This window comes from Penicillium griseofulvum, assembly GCF_001561935.1.
Source record: "Penicillium griseofulvum strain PG3 chromosome Unknown contig_89, whole genome shotgun sequence".
In the NCBI taxonomy this organism is placed as follows: Eukaryota; Fungi; Ascomycota; class Eurotiomycetes; order Eurotiales; family Aspergillaceae; genus Penicillium; species Penicillium griseofulvum.
This window is the reverse complement of record NW_024467478.1, coordinates 158,015-175,435: the sequence shown is the minus strand read 5'-3', so window position 1 is coordinate 175,435 and position 17,421 is coordinate 158,015. Positions and strand designations below refer to the sequence as shown.

Sequence of the window (17,421 nt, the reverse complement as noted above, 5' to 3'; positions counted from 1 at the left end):
ATGGGATATTTCTATATACACTATAGAAACCATGTATTTCAATGTAAATGGTGTACATCCCTTTAAATGTGTAGGGTTGAGGAGCCCTGATTGGTCACCGCCTTGCGCGACTGGGGGGTTTTTGGGGAACAGGAGCTCTGGGAAATTTTGGCAGATCAACCCCTCCGACCTTTCGACTCTCCATACCCCTTTTCTTATTTCTTTTATTTTTTTATTGAACGGTTTCGTGTCCGAATACCGATCTAATCATGGCCTTCAACGGCCAAACCCCCACGATTGTCGTGTTGAAGGAGGGTATGTGTTGTCTCCAGTGCGGGCAGTTTTGTTGGTGGGATTCTGTAACCTATGCTAACTACTGCTGCTTTACAATCTACAGGCACCGATGCCTCTCAAGGAAAGGGTCAGATTATCTCCAACATCAACGCCTGTGTCGCAGTGCAAGGAACAGTCAAGAGCACTCTCGGTCCTTACGGTGGTGATCTCCTGCTTGTGGATGCCAATGGCAAACAGACCATTACAAATGATGGAGCCACAGTGATGAAGGTGCGTTTTGCTACTGATGAAAATCTATGATTGGAGGAAGTTGTTGATTCTGATTTCCATGTATTTGATAGCTTTTGGATATTGTGCACCCCGCCGCCCGCATTCTCACAGATATCGCTCGGTCCCAAGATGCCGAAGTTGGTGACGGAACAACCTCCGTAGTTGTCCTGGCTGGTGAGATTCTGAAGGAGGTGCGAGGCCTCGTTGAGCAGGGTGTCAGCTCGCAGACCATCATCAAGGGTCTGCGGAGGGCGAGCGCCATGGCCGTCAACAAGGTTAAGGAGATTGCAGTGGATATGATGGATGCCTCAGAGAGCCAGGAGAAGAAGGTTCAGACACTAAGACGGTTAGCCGGAACAGCCATGAACAGCAAGCTTATCAAGCGGAATTCGGACTTCTTCACAAAGAGTGAGGATCCCCTACCTAGTGGTTGCAATTTTGCCCCGAGGCTGACGAGTTGGTATCTTAGTGGTTGTGGATGCGGTACTTTCGCTGGACCAGAATGACCTCAACGAGAGGTTGATCGGTGTCAAGAAGGTTACCGGAGGTGGTCTCCAGGATTCGCTTTTCGTCGACGGTGTCGCCTTCAAGAAGACTTTCTCCTATGCCGGTTTCGAGCAGCAGCCCAAACATTTCAAGAACCCCAGTATCGTGTGCTTGAATGTGGAGCTGGAGCTTAAGAGTGAGAAGGACAATGCGGAAGTCCGTGTCGAGCAGGTCTCGGAATACCAGGCCATCGTCGATGCTGAATGGCAGATCATCTTCAACAAGCTTGAGGCTATCTACAAGACAGGGGCTAAAGTCGTGCTCAGCAAGCTGCCTATTGGCGATCTTGCCACACAGTACGTGCTTACTATTTGCTATGGGGTATCTGTCTAGACACTAATGATCTGATTTGCAGGTACTTCGCGGACCGAGACATCTTCTGTGCTGGCCGTGTGGCCTCCGACGATATGGACCGTGTTTGCCAGGCTACCGGAGCCGCCACCCAATCGACATGCACTGACATCCAAGAGCGCCACCTGGGTACCTGCGGCGCGTTCGAGGAGCGCCAGATTGGTGGAGAGCGTTTCAACTTGTTCTCCGACTGCCCTCGTGCTAAGACTTGCACTCTTGTCTTGCGTGGTGGCGCTGAGCAATTCATTGCGGAGGTGGAGCGTAGTTTGCACGATGCTATCATGATTGTCAAGCGTGCTCTGCGCAACACAACCATCGTTGCTGGCGGTGGTGCTACTGAGATGGAGTTGTCGAGCTACATGCACGGGTTTGCCGACCGTAACGTCCCGCACAAGCAGCAGGCCGTCGTTAAGGCATTCGCCAAGGCTCTGGAGGTTATTCCCCGTCAACTGTGTGATAACGCTGGCTTCGACGCTACAGACATCCTGAACCGCTTACGTGTGGAGCACCGCAAGGGTAACACCTGGGCTGGTGTCGACTTCGACAACGAGGGCGTCCGTGACAACATGCTGGCCTTTGTTTGGGAGCCCAGCCTGGTCAAGGTTAATGCTATCCAGGCGGCAGTGGAAGCCTCATGCTTGATCCTGAGTGTGGACGAAACGATAAGTAAGTGACCTTTGTTTCTTTTTCACTTTCCGTCTATATCATGACTAATACATATGTTCTTTCCAACAGAGAATGAGGAGTCGGCCCAACCTGGTCAGCAGCGCGGTATGCCGCCCGGTGCTGCCCAGCGCGCCCTCCGGGGCCGTGGCCGCGGTATGCCCCGACGAGGATAAACGAGTCTGACCAGAATTGGATGATGCTCGATGATATTCCCCCCAAAAAAAGAAGTACACCTGCATGATTGAAGGTCACGAAGTAGTTGATGGGAACTCTATTCTGACCTTGGCTTCAGAGCCGGTGTGAGATGAATATTGAATATGAAGTACAGGGAGAATAGAAGAGTTAGAGATAACCACGGGGTCTTTCGTACATATGAATATAAACATCATGAAAGTACTCCGTATTCCTTCCCGCAAATGAGATATCAGATGCAGGCCGAGCCGATCCGAGCAAATCTTCCGGAGTACTCCGTCCTATTTTGCTTTTCCATTTTATTTGGAATCGATCTATTTCTTAACCTTTTTAATGTTTTTTTGCATCTTATTGGTCTATTTATAATGCCAAGACGGTGCTATTGAATCTCCTGGAGCTGTATGACATGCAGAAGGGCAATATATTATGATCTATCTCCTAAATTTTCTAATATATAAAATTGAGTACAGAGTACCTACATATGAAGTACGGAGTATATATGCAGGAATCTTCAAGGATTAGGCGAAGCCCAATGAGTCTTGGGCTTCCAGGCAGGGGTTGATCGGGGCTGCCGAAGGTTCAAATATAAAAAAGTACATTCTTACATTACTTTATTTTTCTGTTTTTCCCTTGTTTTTTTCTTTTCTGTCTTCTATTTTCCCCCTCTTTTTCAGTTTCATTTTCATTTTGATCTTGATCTTGATCTTTGTTTAGTTCCGATACAGCCTTATAAGGAGATAAGAGGACGAACCTCTTAGTATACGTATGTGGCTAGTTTCTAGATCCTCTCCAGCTGTCTTCATTCTTTAATTCCCAAAATTCTTCAACTTTTCAAACTCTTTAACTTGATCTTATTTGGATATTCTGCTTTCACCGTTGCCTTACCCTGTTCAGGGCTTGGCGGCTGCCGTACTTCCGATCTGTTTTGCCTTCAAATCTCCCTTTCTCCACATTCAACGTCGCGTTCTGTTCTCTACATCTTTGCATCTCGCTTGATTCTCTGGGTGGACTGAGAGATCTTCTCTGATGTCTTACTATCCACCCTACTCGGGCGCCCCGGGGTACCCCCCGCAGCAGCCGTCATATCCCCCGCAACAGTATCCGTACGCTTGCTTATCCGTTTGCTCTGAGAAACTCGAGCTGACAAATATACGATCGCAGTCAAATGAATCACCAGCAGCCATCGTATGGTGGCTACCCTGGTCAGTCTTACCACCAGCAGCCGCACCACCAACAGCCGCCGCCCCAATCCAACCCGTACGGTTACAGCCATTCGCCCCAGCCTCACCAGTCCTACGGCGCGCCGCCTCCTCAGCAAGGTTACAATGTATGATATGATGATATTTCTGTCAAATATACACGAGATTGACATATTAAACCTTTCCAGGCTCCGCCATCTGGGTACAACCAGCACCCGCCCTCCGGGCCACCAATGCATGGAAGACCAGGTTCGTCTACCATTTCCCGAAGAACCATCTTCCCAACAATGAAAGCTAATAATGCGCAAATTTAGCCTACGGCCAAAGCGGCGGTCCTCCTCCCCCTCCCACCAACCCCGTCGCCTTCGGTCACGGCGCTCCCCAAGGCTACAGCTTCCAATACTCCCGCTGTACAGGCAAGAGAAAGGCCCTGTTGATTGGCATCAATTACTTTGGCCAGAAAGGTCAGCTGCGCGGATGTATCAACGATGTGAAGAACATGTCGGCCTACTTGAACCAGAACTTCGGCTATGCTCGCGAGGACATGGTCCTCTTGACTGATGATCAGCAAAACCCAATGAGCCAGCCGACCAAGGCAAATATTCTTCGGGCTATGCACTGGCTGGTCAAGGATGCGCGTCCCAATGACTCGTTGTTCTTCCACTACTCCGGTTAGTAACCATGCCTCAATCGCTTCTACGGCGGTGAACTAATAAGAATCCAGGACACGGCGGTCAGACCCCCGACTTGGACGGCGATGAAGAGGATGGGTATGATGAAGTTATCTACCCGGTGGACTTCCGCGTTGCAGGCCACATAGTTGATGACGAGATGCACCGTATCATGGTGCAGACGCTACAGCCGGGAGTCCGCCTTACAGCGATCTTTGACTCCTGCCACTCTGGCTCCGCTCTGGATCTCCCCTACGTGTACTCCACCTCTGGTATACTCAAGGAGCCCAACCTGGCCAAGGAGGCTGGACAGGGCCTGCTTGGCGTGGTGTCGGCATACGCGCGTGGTGATATGGGCAGCATGATGTCAACCGCCATGGGTTTCATAAAGAAGGCCACCAAGGGCGACGAAGTGTATGAGCGCAACAAGCAGACTAAGACCAGTCCCGCGGATGTCATCATGTGGTCTGGCAGCAAGGATGACCAGACCAGTCAGGATGCCCAGATTGCCGGCCAGGCCACTGGTGCCATGTCCTGGGCCTTCATTGCCGCGCTTCGGAAGAACCCCCAGCAAAGTTATGTCCAGCTTTTGAACAGCATTCGTGATGAGCTTGAGTCCAAATATTCCCAGAAGCCACAGCTGAGCTGCAGCCACCCTCTAGGTAAGATTTCCGGGTTACTTGGTCGTAGTCATATTCTGACAATCCCTACAGATACCGACATCCTTTATGTGATGTAATTACCTGGAAATGAAGACAAGGAACGATGCTTGTCTGGCTTTCAATAAAGCATGTTTTTGTGTTTGATGAATTGCCCTGTATGTAATTCCACCCTCGGTGTTCCAGTCCATATTCGACCTGTGGGTGGTGCACACTTTTTGTGATTAATCCTTATGAATCTGTGATCTACCCCTATTTATCCATTGAAAATGAGCTGCATATTACCTAGCTCAGTGACGAAAGGTTTGGAAACATCGGTCCTTCTGACATCATCGTAGACAACTGCCCTGGGCATTTGCTTGGGCATCTGCAACACTATGTCCCTCTCCCTCCTTTCTGTTTCAACTATGGGATAATATAGCACGGGTTATCAAGATCAGCATGCCACAAGCTCTTGATCAGTTAAACATGTTGAACCCGATATGACGGGATCCGTCATTGGCGGGAGAGCTAGCCGAGTGATATGGATATGGCGCTGTACGGACTTCATATCCTCAGGGAGATAGGCCCGTCATATGTCATTTTTGCCTCCGTGGAGATTGAATGTCCTCAACTGATCTGAATTCTCAATGTAACAAGAGCAGATTCGATCCCGAAACGCAAGACCCCGAACCAAACACAATGGAGTCATATCGCCAGCATCGCAAGATTTGCAAAAAGATCGAGCAACAATTTGTTACAAAACATGAGAAGCCTGAGAATGTCTGGACCCATGAGGGTCGCTACTATTACCGCGAAGGAGAGATTCAAACGGAACCTCGCGAGCCGGGTGATGACCCGGGTGCCGAACGAAGGAGGGAACACGGCCACCGCACTTTTATCACTGGGCCATCTCTTCAACCTCGCCATTCCGTTCGATCGCACATAGAGCGGGAAGGAGATGTCGAGGGTGCGGAGTATGAACCGGAAATGTCAAGCGACCCGCATACTATCAACACAGAAGAGACACTGGGAAACACGCCTGATCTCATGGTGACTGGCGTTGAAAGACCCCGGCCAGGTTATTCGACGGATAGCGAGTCTGATATCGAGTCTGCGAAAAATAACAAACTCATTGTCGTCACGTTTGAAGGTGAAACTGACCCGATGGATCCTCACAACTGGTCACTCAAACGTCGAGTGTTCACAACTATTATCACTTCGTTGACTGCATGTGTAATCTTCTGGTCATCCACGATCGATTCCACTGCTCTCCCAACAACCAAGAAATTGTTTCATACTACCTTCGAGATTCAGACTTTGCCGACTGGTACGTGGTTAAACCTTTTAATAACTTCAACCAGACTGACCGAGATTCTCCAGCTATGTTTCTGATCGGTACTGGAGTAGGCGCATTAATAACTGGACCTATATCAGAGGTTGTTGGACGAACCCCTATATACATACCCTCCATGGTCGCGTTCATGTTGTTTGACATGGGAGCAGGGCTTTCCCAATCAGCACCACAGCGAATTGTTTGCCGCGGTTTAGCTGGACTTTTCGGGTCTGCCCCGGCAATTCTAGCAGCAGCATCTATCGTGGATATCTGGTCACGTATTGAACGAGTCTACGCCTTCCCGATCTTTGCGATAATCACATTCACTGGTCCGTTGGTGGGCCCAGTACCAGGATCATTTGTTGTCCATGCTAAATCGGTAAGCTGGCGTTGGGTGGACTGGATGACCATCATCTTCGCAGGACTTGTCCTGATCCCAGTTGTGCTGTTCCTGCCGGAGACATACAGCCCGATCCTGCTGTACTGGAAAGCGAAAGAGCTCCGCCGCATGACGGGCGACGACCGGTACCGGTCCCCGCTGGAGTTTAGAAAAGCTACGTTCGCCCAACGCATGCGTACCTCGCTCTACCGACCATTTGTACTTTTCGTGACAGAACCAATCATCATGATCCACTCGCTCTCACTCTCCCTTCTTTTCTTGGTCCTGTACACCTTCATCGCGGGCTACGTCCTTATCTATCAGCAGGCAAGCCACTTTAGCGCAACCTCAACCGCCCTCGCATTCCTGGGCATTGAGGTCGGAGTCCTTCTTTCAGCACTGACACTCCCGATCACAATGTGGCTCCTCCGTAGGGAGATTTACCGCAGTCGGGCGAGAGGCGAACAACGCCCAGACCCGGAGATCAGTCTGTACATGGCTATGTTTGGTGCGCCTTGTGTTCCTATCTCGCTATTCTGGATGGCCTGGACGACCAAGCTCGAAATTTCGTACTGGAGCCCGCTCGTCGCTTCGGTATTCTTTGGCTTTGGCACGTTGTGTGTTTTCGTTTCGGGGTACCAGTACGTTGCCGACGCATTCGAGGCACAGGCTGCAAGCGCGCTTTCATGTCTTCAAGTGACGCGGCTTGTTACTGCCGGTGCTATGGCTATTGTTGCTGAACTCATGTATCACAGGCTTGGTGTTGCATGGACGTTGACTCTAATGGGTTGCCTTTCGTTGTTCTTTGTGCCTGTGCCCTATTTGCTCTACTGGAAGGGGTATAAAATACGTTCATGGAGTCGGTATGCGCGGGGGCATGCGTATGGCTAAGGTTTGTGTACATGAAGCCTTAGAGATAGGTCAGGAGATAGCCCAAATTATAAGTATAGTGATGAATGTCGCTATCCTAGCTAGTTCTTGTTTGTCGATCTTGATATGTTCCCAAGGTTCTAAAAGCCGAACCTCATGGTACGAACAATCCACCTCCCTTTGGTTCATTGACTTCCTCCATGCTATCGATCCAAACCACTTGCTAGAGAATGACCTCCTTGTCACGAGTCTTAACTTCGATCTTGTCTGCTAGATCGTAGATGGGATTACAACTATTGTCGGTGTTCCCACGAGACCAATTGAATTGCTTTTGCTGTTCTTCCAAAATCATGTCGGACAGCGATGTATATGGTGACTGCAAACTGGCCACGAGGCAAAGTTGCTCTGGTGAGGTCCCTCGTCTCTTTCTAAATTTAACATTTGAAATAAACAGAGGAAGAAAACTAGAGAATTGAGCAAAATAGAAATGCAATGCTACATGTGTAGACAATTATTGAAAATAGTTTGTAATGCGTTGTTAATGCATTGTTGTTCGATCGTTAACATATTGGTAACATATTATTAACATGCTGGGTATTATATCTATAATTCTTTGATATTTCCCTAATTATAGCTAACCTACCTTGAATGCCCAAAAAAGGAACTCAATTGACAAGGTTCAATTTAAGGTAGATGGAACGTGGAAGATCGTCGATAACGGACGAATAGAATAATGAATTAATAATGAAATATCTCCACTTGCCCGCAGCCATAAACCTCCCGCCCCAGAGCCCCACCATATGTTGTATACTCCGTACACTTTAGGTATTGCCCTTTCGATTGGCATCTTAATTGGCATTGCGATTAATTTTGCGTTTCATGTTGCGTTTCATGTTGCGGTTTGAACTGCGATTTGAACTGCGATTTGAAGTTGCGACCGTGGGGGAGGTTAAGGACGGGGCTGAATCGGAGGAAGCAAAGAGCGAATTGTACCATGCTAAACATTTCATTAGGAACGTTTTGGAAAGTTATACCATTCAGCTTACCTCAAACTTTCTCCTGTTCAATGTAACTGATTCGACCGATGACACCGTCTGCAACTTGCACATCTTCACTGTGGCGGCTTACATGCTTTCGCAAGTTTCCAGTCCGGTAAGGATGCTAAGAACAGTAATCCAAACACTCCTTCATAGATTTATGATAGCTCGATGCTCATTTAGCACAGGTTTTGGGGGGTATAGTTGCATCGCTGACAGTGCACCTGGGTAACGACAGTATTGCTCGCCAATTTGCAGAATCAAGCGATTATTCTCATCCTATATATTAAATGGTCTTTATCAGCTCCTTGTATACTACTTCCATTCACTAGGGCTCTCTTGAATGTGACCACTTACCCTTTCGTATTCCGGCATTGAAAGTTCCCTAAATGCAACTTCACGAACGTAACTGAGATACGCAGGATGCTTTAGCTAGAAAGTAGGGCAAGTCATAGTCAGAGTGTAATGCAGAAATGGAGCTGAATAAAGGCAATTTTCTTTGAAGGTTGTGAGAATTCGATGGGTAAACCAAATCCCACGCGGCCTGCTAAAAACCCGTGGATCTCCCATCTGTATAAAACACGGTCACGTGAATGGATCAAATCAGTTTTCGACTCCAAACACGCGTTCTATCTCAAAAATAATTTAATCTCGAGAAGACACCAGTCTCCCCTACAGTTTAAAACGTCGGCATTGTTTGAAAGCCACATAGATTGCATTCTTTAACTGAACCACTGCTGGCTCTGGCCATGATATCGTTCCACAATGTCCATCATCCTTGAAGACAATCAGCGACCTCAATTCCTACGTCTCGGTCCCACATGGTATCATGAGATTCCTTTTCTACCACATGGATGGGAAACAACCAATGATCGAGGATCTGGATCACTCAAGCATGCAGCAATGAAAGCACTGCTGCAGGACCAGTCCGCGCTGAAGCCTGAGTTGTTTGAATACGTCCACTGGTATTTGGCAAAATACCTTTGGGATTCCCTCGAAAAGTGGTATGACATCATTAGAGGTTTTTTTGTAAAAACCGCTTGGGAACTTCTCAAGTCTGTTTATCCAAGTCTAACTGTCCACACAGCAACAAGCAGACAATGCACATGTGGAAAATAATGGCTAGCGTGTATCCTGGACAATTCCATGAGGTTAGTCCATACTACTGCCTCAATGCTAGCTATCCCAAAAAGCCACTGAGAGACTACATGGGTCTTCTCAATAGCGACGACTTTCACTGGCGTGCAATCTTGACGATTTCAACCGCATATTGTACTGCCACAGACCTGACTACTATACCAAACATCAAGAATCTGGTTGCCCTGGATATTTACTATGAGCCATATGAGCCAAGAATTGCCCCGCTGGATCCCGTGGGTCTTAGCAATGATAGTCTCCCTTTGCAAGACGGATTCGTGCGTGGTTGGATTGAATCCAAAGAGTTACAGCACCTCCGCATTCTCAGATTTTATAACCAGCACGAAATAACCGTTGCAACACTGGAAGCTCTACGTGAACTGCCAGAGCTCCAGCTCGTTGTGGCTTACGAATGTGAGAAGATCACAGAGGTGATTCGAAAATACAATAGGCCGGCGGACGACATCATTCCCATGAATGGATGGTCAGCCTGCAGACTTGATTGGTTTTGGGACACCCACGGAATGCCAAAGACAATCGATGATAATTTGTTGGCCTTGCGTCATGTGTACGAGTCTAGCCTCCAGGCACCCGGAAAAAAGCGCTCGGGAAGACCGTCGTCCCTGCCAACGCATACCCCTATTTTGGAGTTCAAACTACCAACCGTCGACCACAGCAGAACAAAGGTTGTTATCCGCTCTCGCTATAGTATCAAGTCGATTGTATTATTTACTCGAGATACGGCGAAGCAAAAACGTGGAAGGGAAAAGAGACGCACTGAAGCATCCGAAAAAGGGGATCGTTCCTCAAAGCGAGCAGTTATGAGAGATAGAAAACCTATGGATATCTCGGAGACTCTGAATCAGTTCTTTTGATGTATTCACCATTCACGGAACCGGAACATGGGTTGGATGATGGGCATGGCATAACATGTAATAATTCTGCGTCATCTTTGAAGCGATATTCTAGTATGAGTTTTAAATTCTTGTTATTTCGTCAGCAAGCACACAGAACATCCATGGATAACCACATATGACTATAAAGAAGGAAAAATCTCCCTCGATTGCTTTTTGGAGAGGTATGTATTGTTAAGAGCCAATTGTGACTGGTTTATTGTACATTCTTTATTCCAGCCACTAGAAGCAGTCGTTCTTTCCATATTTCCCACTTAGGTTATTACATGTTTCCAAGGCTCGAAGGCGTCCCCTAGAAGGATATCCCACCCTGGCCTTTTATATCAAGGGACATTCAAATCAGACCTTCTAGCCAGAAAGAAGAATTAACCGTAAAATACAAAATACGGGAGGTAAAAACGCCTAGTAATGTGCAAAATGACTTTTCCAAGTATAACATTGGAATATTGCATGTTCTCATTATGCCATATGTGGTATAACGTCTTATATTTTCGATGGCCTGTTTAATCGCAAGTCTACTCTGCATCAGAGTCAAAGTCTGGCTCAATAACCGGGAATGTCAAAAGCGCAGCGATGCCACCCAGCCCTTCGAGACGCTTTCCACTTTCATGATCTGAGCTGAGAATTCGCACTTCACCACCCTCAACATCGCGGACCCGGTCCACAAGCCCCACCCAACGTTTCCGCTCAGCGATATCCTGGGACCGAAACAAGCGATTCGAAACAATAAGTACGCCGCCACCTCGGCCGACAGCACCTTGTTCAACCGCGTGCTCAACCTCACGAGGACCGTACGTGGCTTTGTTGGTCTCCTTGCGCAGTTGTTCTTGGAAATGGTCCATCAATTTGGTCTCACGGGCATACTTAGTATCAGCCAGGATGGTCTTAACTGCGGGCGACTGCAGAACCTCTGATAGTGAATTAGTATACCCCGATGCGGAGTGTACAACCACGAGACTGGGAAGAAGTCGCTTGAGTCCAGGCGTCGTTGTTGATGCCTCTGATTGGATGTATTTCTGGAAGCCAGAGGCAACAAACCCGGGTGAGGCAAGAAGCACGGGCCGTACGGCTTCGTTGTTGGCTCCTGAAGTAAGACTGGTATTGAACTCCATTTGTCGAAGGAGCGTCTCGAGTGTAACTTTGAAAAACTTGTTCATTCCCTAGTATGTGGCGTAAGTTTTGAACCTCGTTAATAGACACAATATAAACTCACTTTATCATGATCCCCTCCACCCTGCCGTTTCCGTGGCACAGACATCTCGATCTTTTGCTTCATTATTGTCTGGAATTGGCCAATAAAGCAGATATGAGCCAGACCTTCCTGCATCACTACAGCGATAGCCTCTGCACGACGTTTACCGCTTTCGTCCACAGCATCCTTGAGTGACTCAATTGCAATACTGTCCCACCCGACACCTTCTCCATCTGCCCCAACCTCTTTCTCTAATGTGAAATTGCGATTCAACTCTAGGTCGAGGGTATGGAATTGTCCGATTTTTGTGTGCGGTGTTTCGTTCGTGATTTGTCCTGATACATGGAGCTGTGAGCTCTGCGGATCAAAGTCGAGATTCTTCACGCGAATTAGGAGGTTCAGATGAACGCGCGCCGAGCTCGTGGACCCAGTATCCTGGACTGTGGTAACTCGACGAATTGCGCTGGCTCGGAGTAGATCTCCTGGTCGGATCAGGTTGTATGCGTGCCACTAGATCGGATTGTATATCAGACGACTGCAGGGTGCTGAGACTGAAATTGAGGGCTCCAATACCATGTCTTCTGGCTCGTCTGGGCATAATGTCACCGCCCCGGAGCCATCATGCTCAATTTTGTTCTTAATACAACGCATTCCCGCGGTGATACGGTTCTAGGCCCGGGATTTGGGAAGGTAAAATGCGACGAAGGCGGGTTAGATGTTGTTATTGCGATGTCGTCATATGCTGATTGAACAATGCGCAAATCGGAGGGAAGAAAAGGGCATAGAAAGCAAATTAAAACCTCAAGAGCTTTGTAATGCTCCTATAAGAAGGGATATTCCAGCAAATCAACCTAATATGAGGGCATATATATTGACGGTGCTGAACTTGCCAAACTCAACCCCACCATATGATCTGCCGTTTGTTACCGCCTGCCGTCCAAGAATATCACTTGCGAGGTCTACTGTTGTTTTTATTCTAGTAGATTAATTTTAGTATTCGGTGGGTTATCAGAGAATAGGAAATTGCTAAACATTCTACTGCCAAACACATGACATCGATGAACATCACCCTGCGCTCCACTTGAGCAGGGCATACCTATGCCATGGGTTATCGATAAGACCGAGCCCTAATCAGATCAGATTGGGGCAACGTTGACGTCAAAAGCTGCAGAGAAACCTCCAGAGCTTTCAGGTCCGATGATTTTATTATTGGAAAGTGAAATCCGATCTGCATACACCAATCAAGGGAGTCACTCAAGTCGGTCAAGGTACTCATGCCCCACGTCATTGATCAGCCATTTATATGCTGAATCTAGTCCCCTATAACCGTCGTGACAAATCCGGAAAGTCTAAAAGACCCCCATTCAGTCAATATTCTCTACTCGACCATCCATTTAATCAATAAACATCAATTGACCCTTTAGGCGGGTGGTTTCTAATCATTATTCTCGCTAAACATCCTGGCAAGCCCCCCAAACACCTACATACCCGGTGTTGGTGGCCCCTACCGGAAAGCAAATTGTGAGATTGAGTATCTTTTGATGGTAGCTACATACATCTACATGAAAAAAAGGGTACCTGCATAATGTATATGCTGTATGCGAGCATTGATTTTTCTCAACCCTCAAAACTATATATCCAGCTTGAGCAAAAATATGGAAATAGAGATCTAAGGTTAGTTCTAATTAATCTTGGTAGATTAATTAGTATATGTTCTACAGGTATAAACACCTCGTATAAAGAATATTTGTAAAAATTTAACTTGCATCAAGCATAATAATTCTTATGGTATGTAAGTAAGAATTTATTGACACTCTATGTATACATACTTGCCTTCCTATATTCTTCCCAACCAGTTTATGGATTAAAAAAACCTCATATGCTGTGGCTACCTGAATGTACACGTATGTATACTCCGTAGTTACCACATAAAAGATACTTATGTCGCAATCTACTATCCGGTGGGGACTACCAGATACCGGTATTGGCTGACTGGATCAATTTCCGTTCACGGGTGGATGCCCCCGAATCTTTATCTATGTTGTATTTGAAGGTACGACACCCCACCTTCTTCAACCTTTCACAAAACATTTATCATGGCCCCCTCTTCGCTGCAGTCTACCTATAAGTTGGTTTCAGGCTACGAGATCCCCGTCGTTGGGTTCGGCGTGAGTACATTGACCCTTGGAGTTGTGATATGTATGACTAACAGTTATCTTGGGAATTAGGTCTACCAAACGTATGTCCACCATTGTACAAAACCCCGACAGATTATGTTAACATATTCTTGACTAGTCCCTCTGATGTCACCGAGAAAGTGACCCGCAAGGCCATTGAGCTGGGATACCGCCATGTAAGCAGTTAGACAATTGAGACAAGTGTTTCCTAGATTTGACCATCCCGTTGGCAGGTCGATAGCGCCAAAGTGTACGGAAATGAACTTGAAAGTGCCGCTGCCATCCGCGGATCTGGGCTTGATCGCTCTAAGATCTTCTATACTAGCAAGGTGCCCTCGAAATGCATGGGATACGAGAAGGCAAAGAAGGCTATCGAGGAAAGCATCGCTGCGGCGAACCTTGGTTACATTGACCTGTACAGACCCCCTTGTTCCCCGGAAAATAATGCATATTAGCGAACTAACACTGTGGCTATCAGTATGTTGATTCACGCACCCTATGGCGGCAAGGAGGACCGTCTGGGCACATGGCGTGCGCTTGTGGAGGCCCAAAAGGCAGGCCACGTCCGCTCGTTGGGTGTGTCCAACTACTCTATCCAGCACCTCGAGGAGCTGGAGGAGTACATCAAGAGTGGAGCGGGCGGGCAAATCACTGTCGGCCAATACGAAATTCACCCGTGGTGCCCACGCGACGATATTGCGGAATGGCTGCAGAAGCGCAACATCGTTGTCGAAGCATACTCTCCTCTCGTGCAGGCGACTCGCATGAAGGAGCCGGTTCTACAGAACCTAGCTAAGAAGCACGGTAAAACCGAGGCTCAGATTTTGATCCGCTGGAGTTTGCAGAAGGTACGTGTAAAATGACTCTCCATGCGCCCGACAGCGGATAACTAACCTCGTTTTTGTTAGGGATATGTGCCCCTGCCTAAGTCTGTGACCGATTCTCGCATTCTAGAGAACTCACAGGTCTTCGACTTCACACTATCCGATGAGGACATGGCCAGCTTGAAGCTCAACACATACGAGCCCGTGTGCTGGGATCCCGTCCGTGACTGCAAGATCTAAATGACGTCACTATATTAGTAAATCCTAGTGCATGAATTGAATTAGGAAATCAAATTCCAAGCATTCAAACATACACTGAATAAAGATCAAATAACCTTAGAATATACCTTTGAAAGAGCGTAGCCCAATTTGGTAATTTGTTGATCGCGGTCGGCACAACGTATCACCGCCAACCAAAAATATCAACATTTCCAACCCTTTTCTGGTATAACTCACCACAGCTCTCCATCCCCATGATCGTACAAGCAGCAGGCAGTTGCTGCCACCGCCGCCCCCACTATGCCGGATGAGCCGCGTCGCATTATCTTGGAGAAATCCAAGACCGTTAAACGCCGGTACCAGCGCAGCAACCAACGATTCCAGTTCACCGCATCCCAGATCGCGCGGCTAGATCGCGAAGAGGAACGAGAAAAAAGAGCAAAGAAGCTACGCGAGAAGGAAAAAAAGCGCATTGCCAACAAGAAACGGAAAGCTGAGCAGGAGGCGCAAGCTCGTGAGGAGCGGAAGCGTCGCGGCATCCCGGATCCCCATGCAGCCCGCGTCCCGTCGAGTCAGCCGCTGCTGTCGATGTTTTTAGGGGCTGGGAAGCGAGAGTCACCTGCTATACCCGAGCCTGCGCCTGCCATTACGGAGGTTGAATCACATGATAACGATTTGGAAAGCGTGAGCGGAGATACGGAGGCTGCATCGGATGCTTTTGATGACTTGGATGAGGTATTGGAAAAAGAAATATCTGGGCAAGACGCTGCGGCCCCAAAAGAGCTTGAAGGCCAGGATATCAGTACCGCAACCCGACCTTCATTCAATGATGAGGATGAATTCTCGGACTGCTCAGTTTTCAACGACGAAGACATTATAAAAAAGGCTGAGATGGCTACCACGCGAACGACTGACGAAGAAACGAAGAACACCTCTATACCCAAGGAATCATCCACCCTACGACCTCCCCCGGCTGTGCTTACGCTAGAATCATCTTTCGGAGATTCTTTCCAGTTCGACCCTGCCGATTTCCTCGAAGCTGAAGCGGCTATGATCACAAAAACCAGTAGTGGAACGAGAGACCATTCTCCACCCAAGGATACCTCCCTTTTACAGCCTGAATTGTCTGATCGACCATGCAGTAGACCCACATTGGTGTCTTCTTTAGGAGATTCCTTTCGTGACGAGACTGCGGATTGGATTGAAGAAGCATTTGCACACGGAAACGGCGATCCTTTTGAACAAATTAATAAAAACCCTTAATGATTCTGAATTTGGTAAATCGCCTCAGCATTTCTCGCAGGTATCGCATTGTACATTGTTCCAGGAAGTCTTGGCGTTGAATCGGGTCCGACGGTCGGATATCCATTTCGGATGCAGAGAGGCCTTTCGGTTCGGGAGACACAAGTATCTTTTTGGAGTAGAAGCTGAGGGATTGTTCCGAATGACTAGAAATGGTCTGGATTCAGAATATTGTGTACATTAATATTATTGTAGAGCCCTACGAGGAATGACGTTACACTTATCATTTGTATAGATCTCCAGGGCTGCCCGCTTCTCTATTCCTCCTTTACTTCATTCTTTCATACTTTACCTTGAATTAAACCCATTCCCATTTCTACATACTAGTAGGCTAATATACAATGCCGTTCGTCCAAGCAAACGGCCACCGTCTCTACTATGCCGACTCCCACCCCGCCGGCCCTCCGACCCCAACCGGCTTGACCTTCATCTTCATCCATGGCCTGGGCTCCTCGCAAAATTACTACTTCCCAGTAATCCCGCACCTCACAAAACGCCACCGCTGCATAACAATTGACACATCCGGTTCTGCCCGCTCCCCATACACCAATGACACAGTCACGATCCCGGGGATCGCAGACGATGTCATCGGCGTGTTGGATACGCTGCAAGTCCACAAGGCTGTCGCAGTTGGCCATTCAATGGGCGGGCTCGCGGTGATAGAGCTAGGTGTGCGGTATTCCGATCGCATAGAGGGCGTTGTGGCTATTGGACCAACGCACCCATCGGAGACCTTGGTGACGGTCATGAACAAGAGATCGGAGACTGTTCTTGAGTGTAAGTTTTTCCTTTCTAGTCTATCTTGTCTCTTCGAATTTATTTGCAGATGTGCTAACTTATTCACAGCCGGAATGGAGCCAATGGCAAACACCATCCCCTCTGGAGCTGTCGGCTCACGCAGTACCCCGCTTCAAAAGGCGTTTATCCGGGAGTTGATCCTGGGCCAGGATCCTAAGGGATACGCCGCATTGTGTCGCGCTATTGCGACTGCGAAGCCGGCGGAGTATGCTGCTGTCAAGGCGCCTTTCCTGCTTATTGCGGGCGAGGAGGACAAGTCGGCCTCTATGGAGGGATGTCAGCATATTTTTGATCATGTATCGAGTAAGCAGAAGTCTCTCGAAGTATTGAAGGGGGTTGGACATTGGCACTGTATTGAGGCTGCTGATGAGGTGGGTGAGCTAATTGCTAAGTTCGCGGATGTAGTGAAAGCTTGAAAGAGCCTCTATTT

The 17,421-nt window shown here is 47.9% G+C and overlaps 8 protein-coding genes across 8 annotated transcripts; 7 read left to right on the top strand and 1 right to left on the bottom strand.

The window, feature by feature from the left end:
* Positions 1-248: 248 nt before the first annotated feature.
* PGRI_041220 (chaperonin-containing T-complex subunit CCT7) lies at positions 249-2,409 on the top strand (the record flags this gene model as incomplete). The annotated part of the gene is made up of 7 exons (XM_040791835.1): positions 249-294; positions 377-543; positions 615-951; positions 1,013-1,385; positions 1,445-2,106; positions 2,176-2,259; positions 2,399-2,409. The coding sequence occupies 7 exons, from the start codon at positions 249-251 to the stop codon at positions 2,407-2,409; spliced, it is 1,680 nt and encodes a 559-aa protein (XP_040643745.1).
* A 1,054-nt stretch (positions 2,410-3,463) lies between these two features.
* Positions 3,464-4,907, top strand: PGRI_041210 (caspase family protein; the record flags this gene model as incomplete). The annotated part of the gene is made up of 5 exons (XM_040791834.1): positions 3,464-3,625; positions 3,686-3,746; positions 3,812-4,168; positions 4,222-4,830; positions 4,882-4,907. 5 exons carry the CDS (start codon positions 3,464-3,466, stop codon positions 4,905-4,907), a joined length of 1,215 nt encoding a protein of 404 aa, XP_040643744.1.
* A 601-nt stretch (positions 4,908-5,508) lies between these two features.
* On the top strand, positions 5,509-7,412 carry PGRI_041200 (Major facilitator superfamily domain, general substrate transporter; the record flags this gene model as incomplete). The annotated part of the gene is made up of 2 exons (XM_040791833.1): positions 5,509-6,136; positions 6,244-7,412. The coding sequence occupies 2 exons, from the start codon at positions 5,509-5,511 to the stop codon at positions 7,410-7,412; spliced, it is 1,797 nt and encodes a 598-aa protein (XP_040643743.1).
* Positions 7,413-9,193: 1,781 nt separating this feature from the next.
* PGRI_041190 (uncharacterized protein) lies at positions 9,194-10,440 on the top strand (the record flags this gene model as incomplete). The annotated part of the gene is made up of 2 exons (XM_040791832.1): positions 9,194-9,432; positions 9,516-10,440. 2 exons carry the CDS (start codon positions 9,194-9,196, stop codon positions 10,438-10,440), a joined length of 1,164 nt encoding a protein of 387 aa, XP_040643742.1.
* A 554-nt stretch (positions 10,441-10,994) lies between these two features.
* PGRI_041180 (putative translation factor pelota) lies at positions 10,995-12,322 on the bottom strand (the record flags this gene model as incomplete). Its single annotated transcript, XM_040791831.1, has 3 exons — positions 10,995-11,639; positions 11,693-12,181; positions 12,245-12,322. The coding sequence occupies 3 exons, from the start codon at positions 12,320-12,322 to the stop codon at positions 10,995-10,997; spliced, it is 1,212 nt and encodes a 403-aa protein (XP_040643741.1).
* A 1,445-nt stretch (positions 12,323-13,767) lies between these two features.
* PGRI_041170 (aldo/keto reductase family protein) lies at positions 13,768-14,912 on the top strand (the record flags this gene model as incomplete). The annotated part of the gene is made up of 6 exons (XM_040791830.1): positions 13,768-13,839; positions 13,900-13,910; positions 13,967-14,024; positions 14,082-14,263; positions 14,327-14,696; positions 14,757-14,912. 6 exons carry the CDS (start codon positions 13,768-13,770, stop codon positions 14,910-14,912), a joined length of 849 nt encoding a protein of 282 aa, XP_040643740.1.
* Positions 14,913-15,191: 279 nt separating this feature from the next.
* PGRI_041160 (uncharacterized protein) lies at positions 15,192-16,154 on the top strand (the record flags this gene model as incomplete). Its single annotated transcript, XM_040791829.1, has 1 exon — positions 15,192-16,154. The coding sequence occupies one exon, from the start codon at positions 15,192-15,194 to the stop codon at positions 16,152-16,154; it is 963 nt and encodes a 320-aa protein (XP_040643739.1).
* Positions 16,155-16,534: 380 nt separating this feature from the next.
* On the top strand, positions 16,535-17,407 carry PGRI_041150 (alpha/beta fold hydrolase; the record flags this gene model as incomplete). Its single annotated transcript, XM_040791828.1, has 2 exons — positions 16,535-16,970; positions 17,040-17,407. The coding sequence occupies 2 exons, from the start codon at positions 16,535-16,537 to the stop codon at positions 17,405-17,407; spliced, it is 804 nt and encodes a 267-aa protein (XP_040643738.1).
* Between the last annotated feature and the right edge of the window lie 14 nt (positions 17,408-17,421).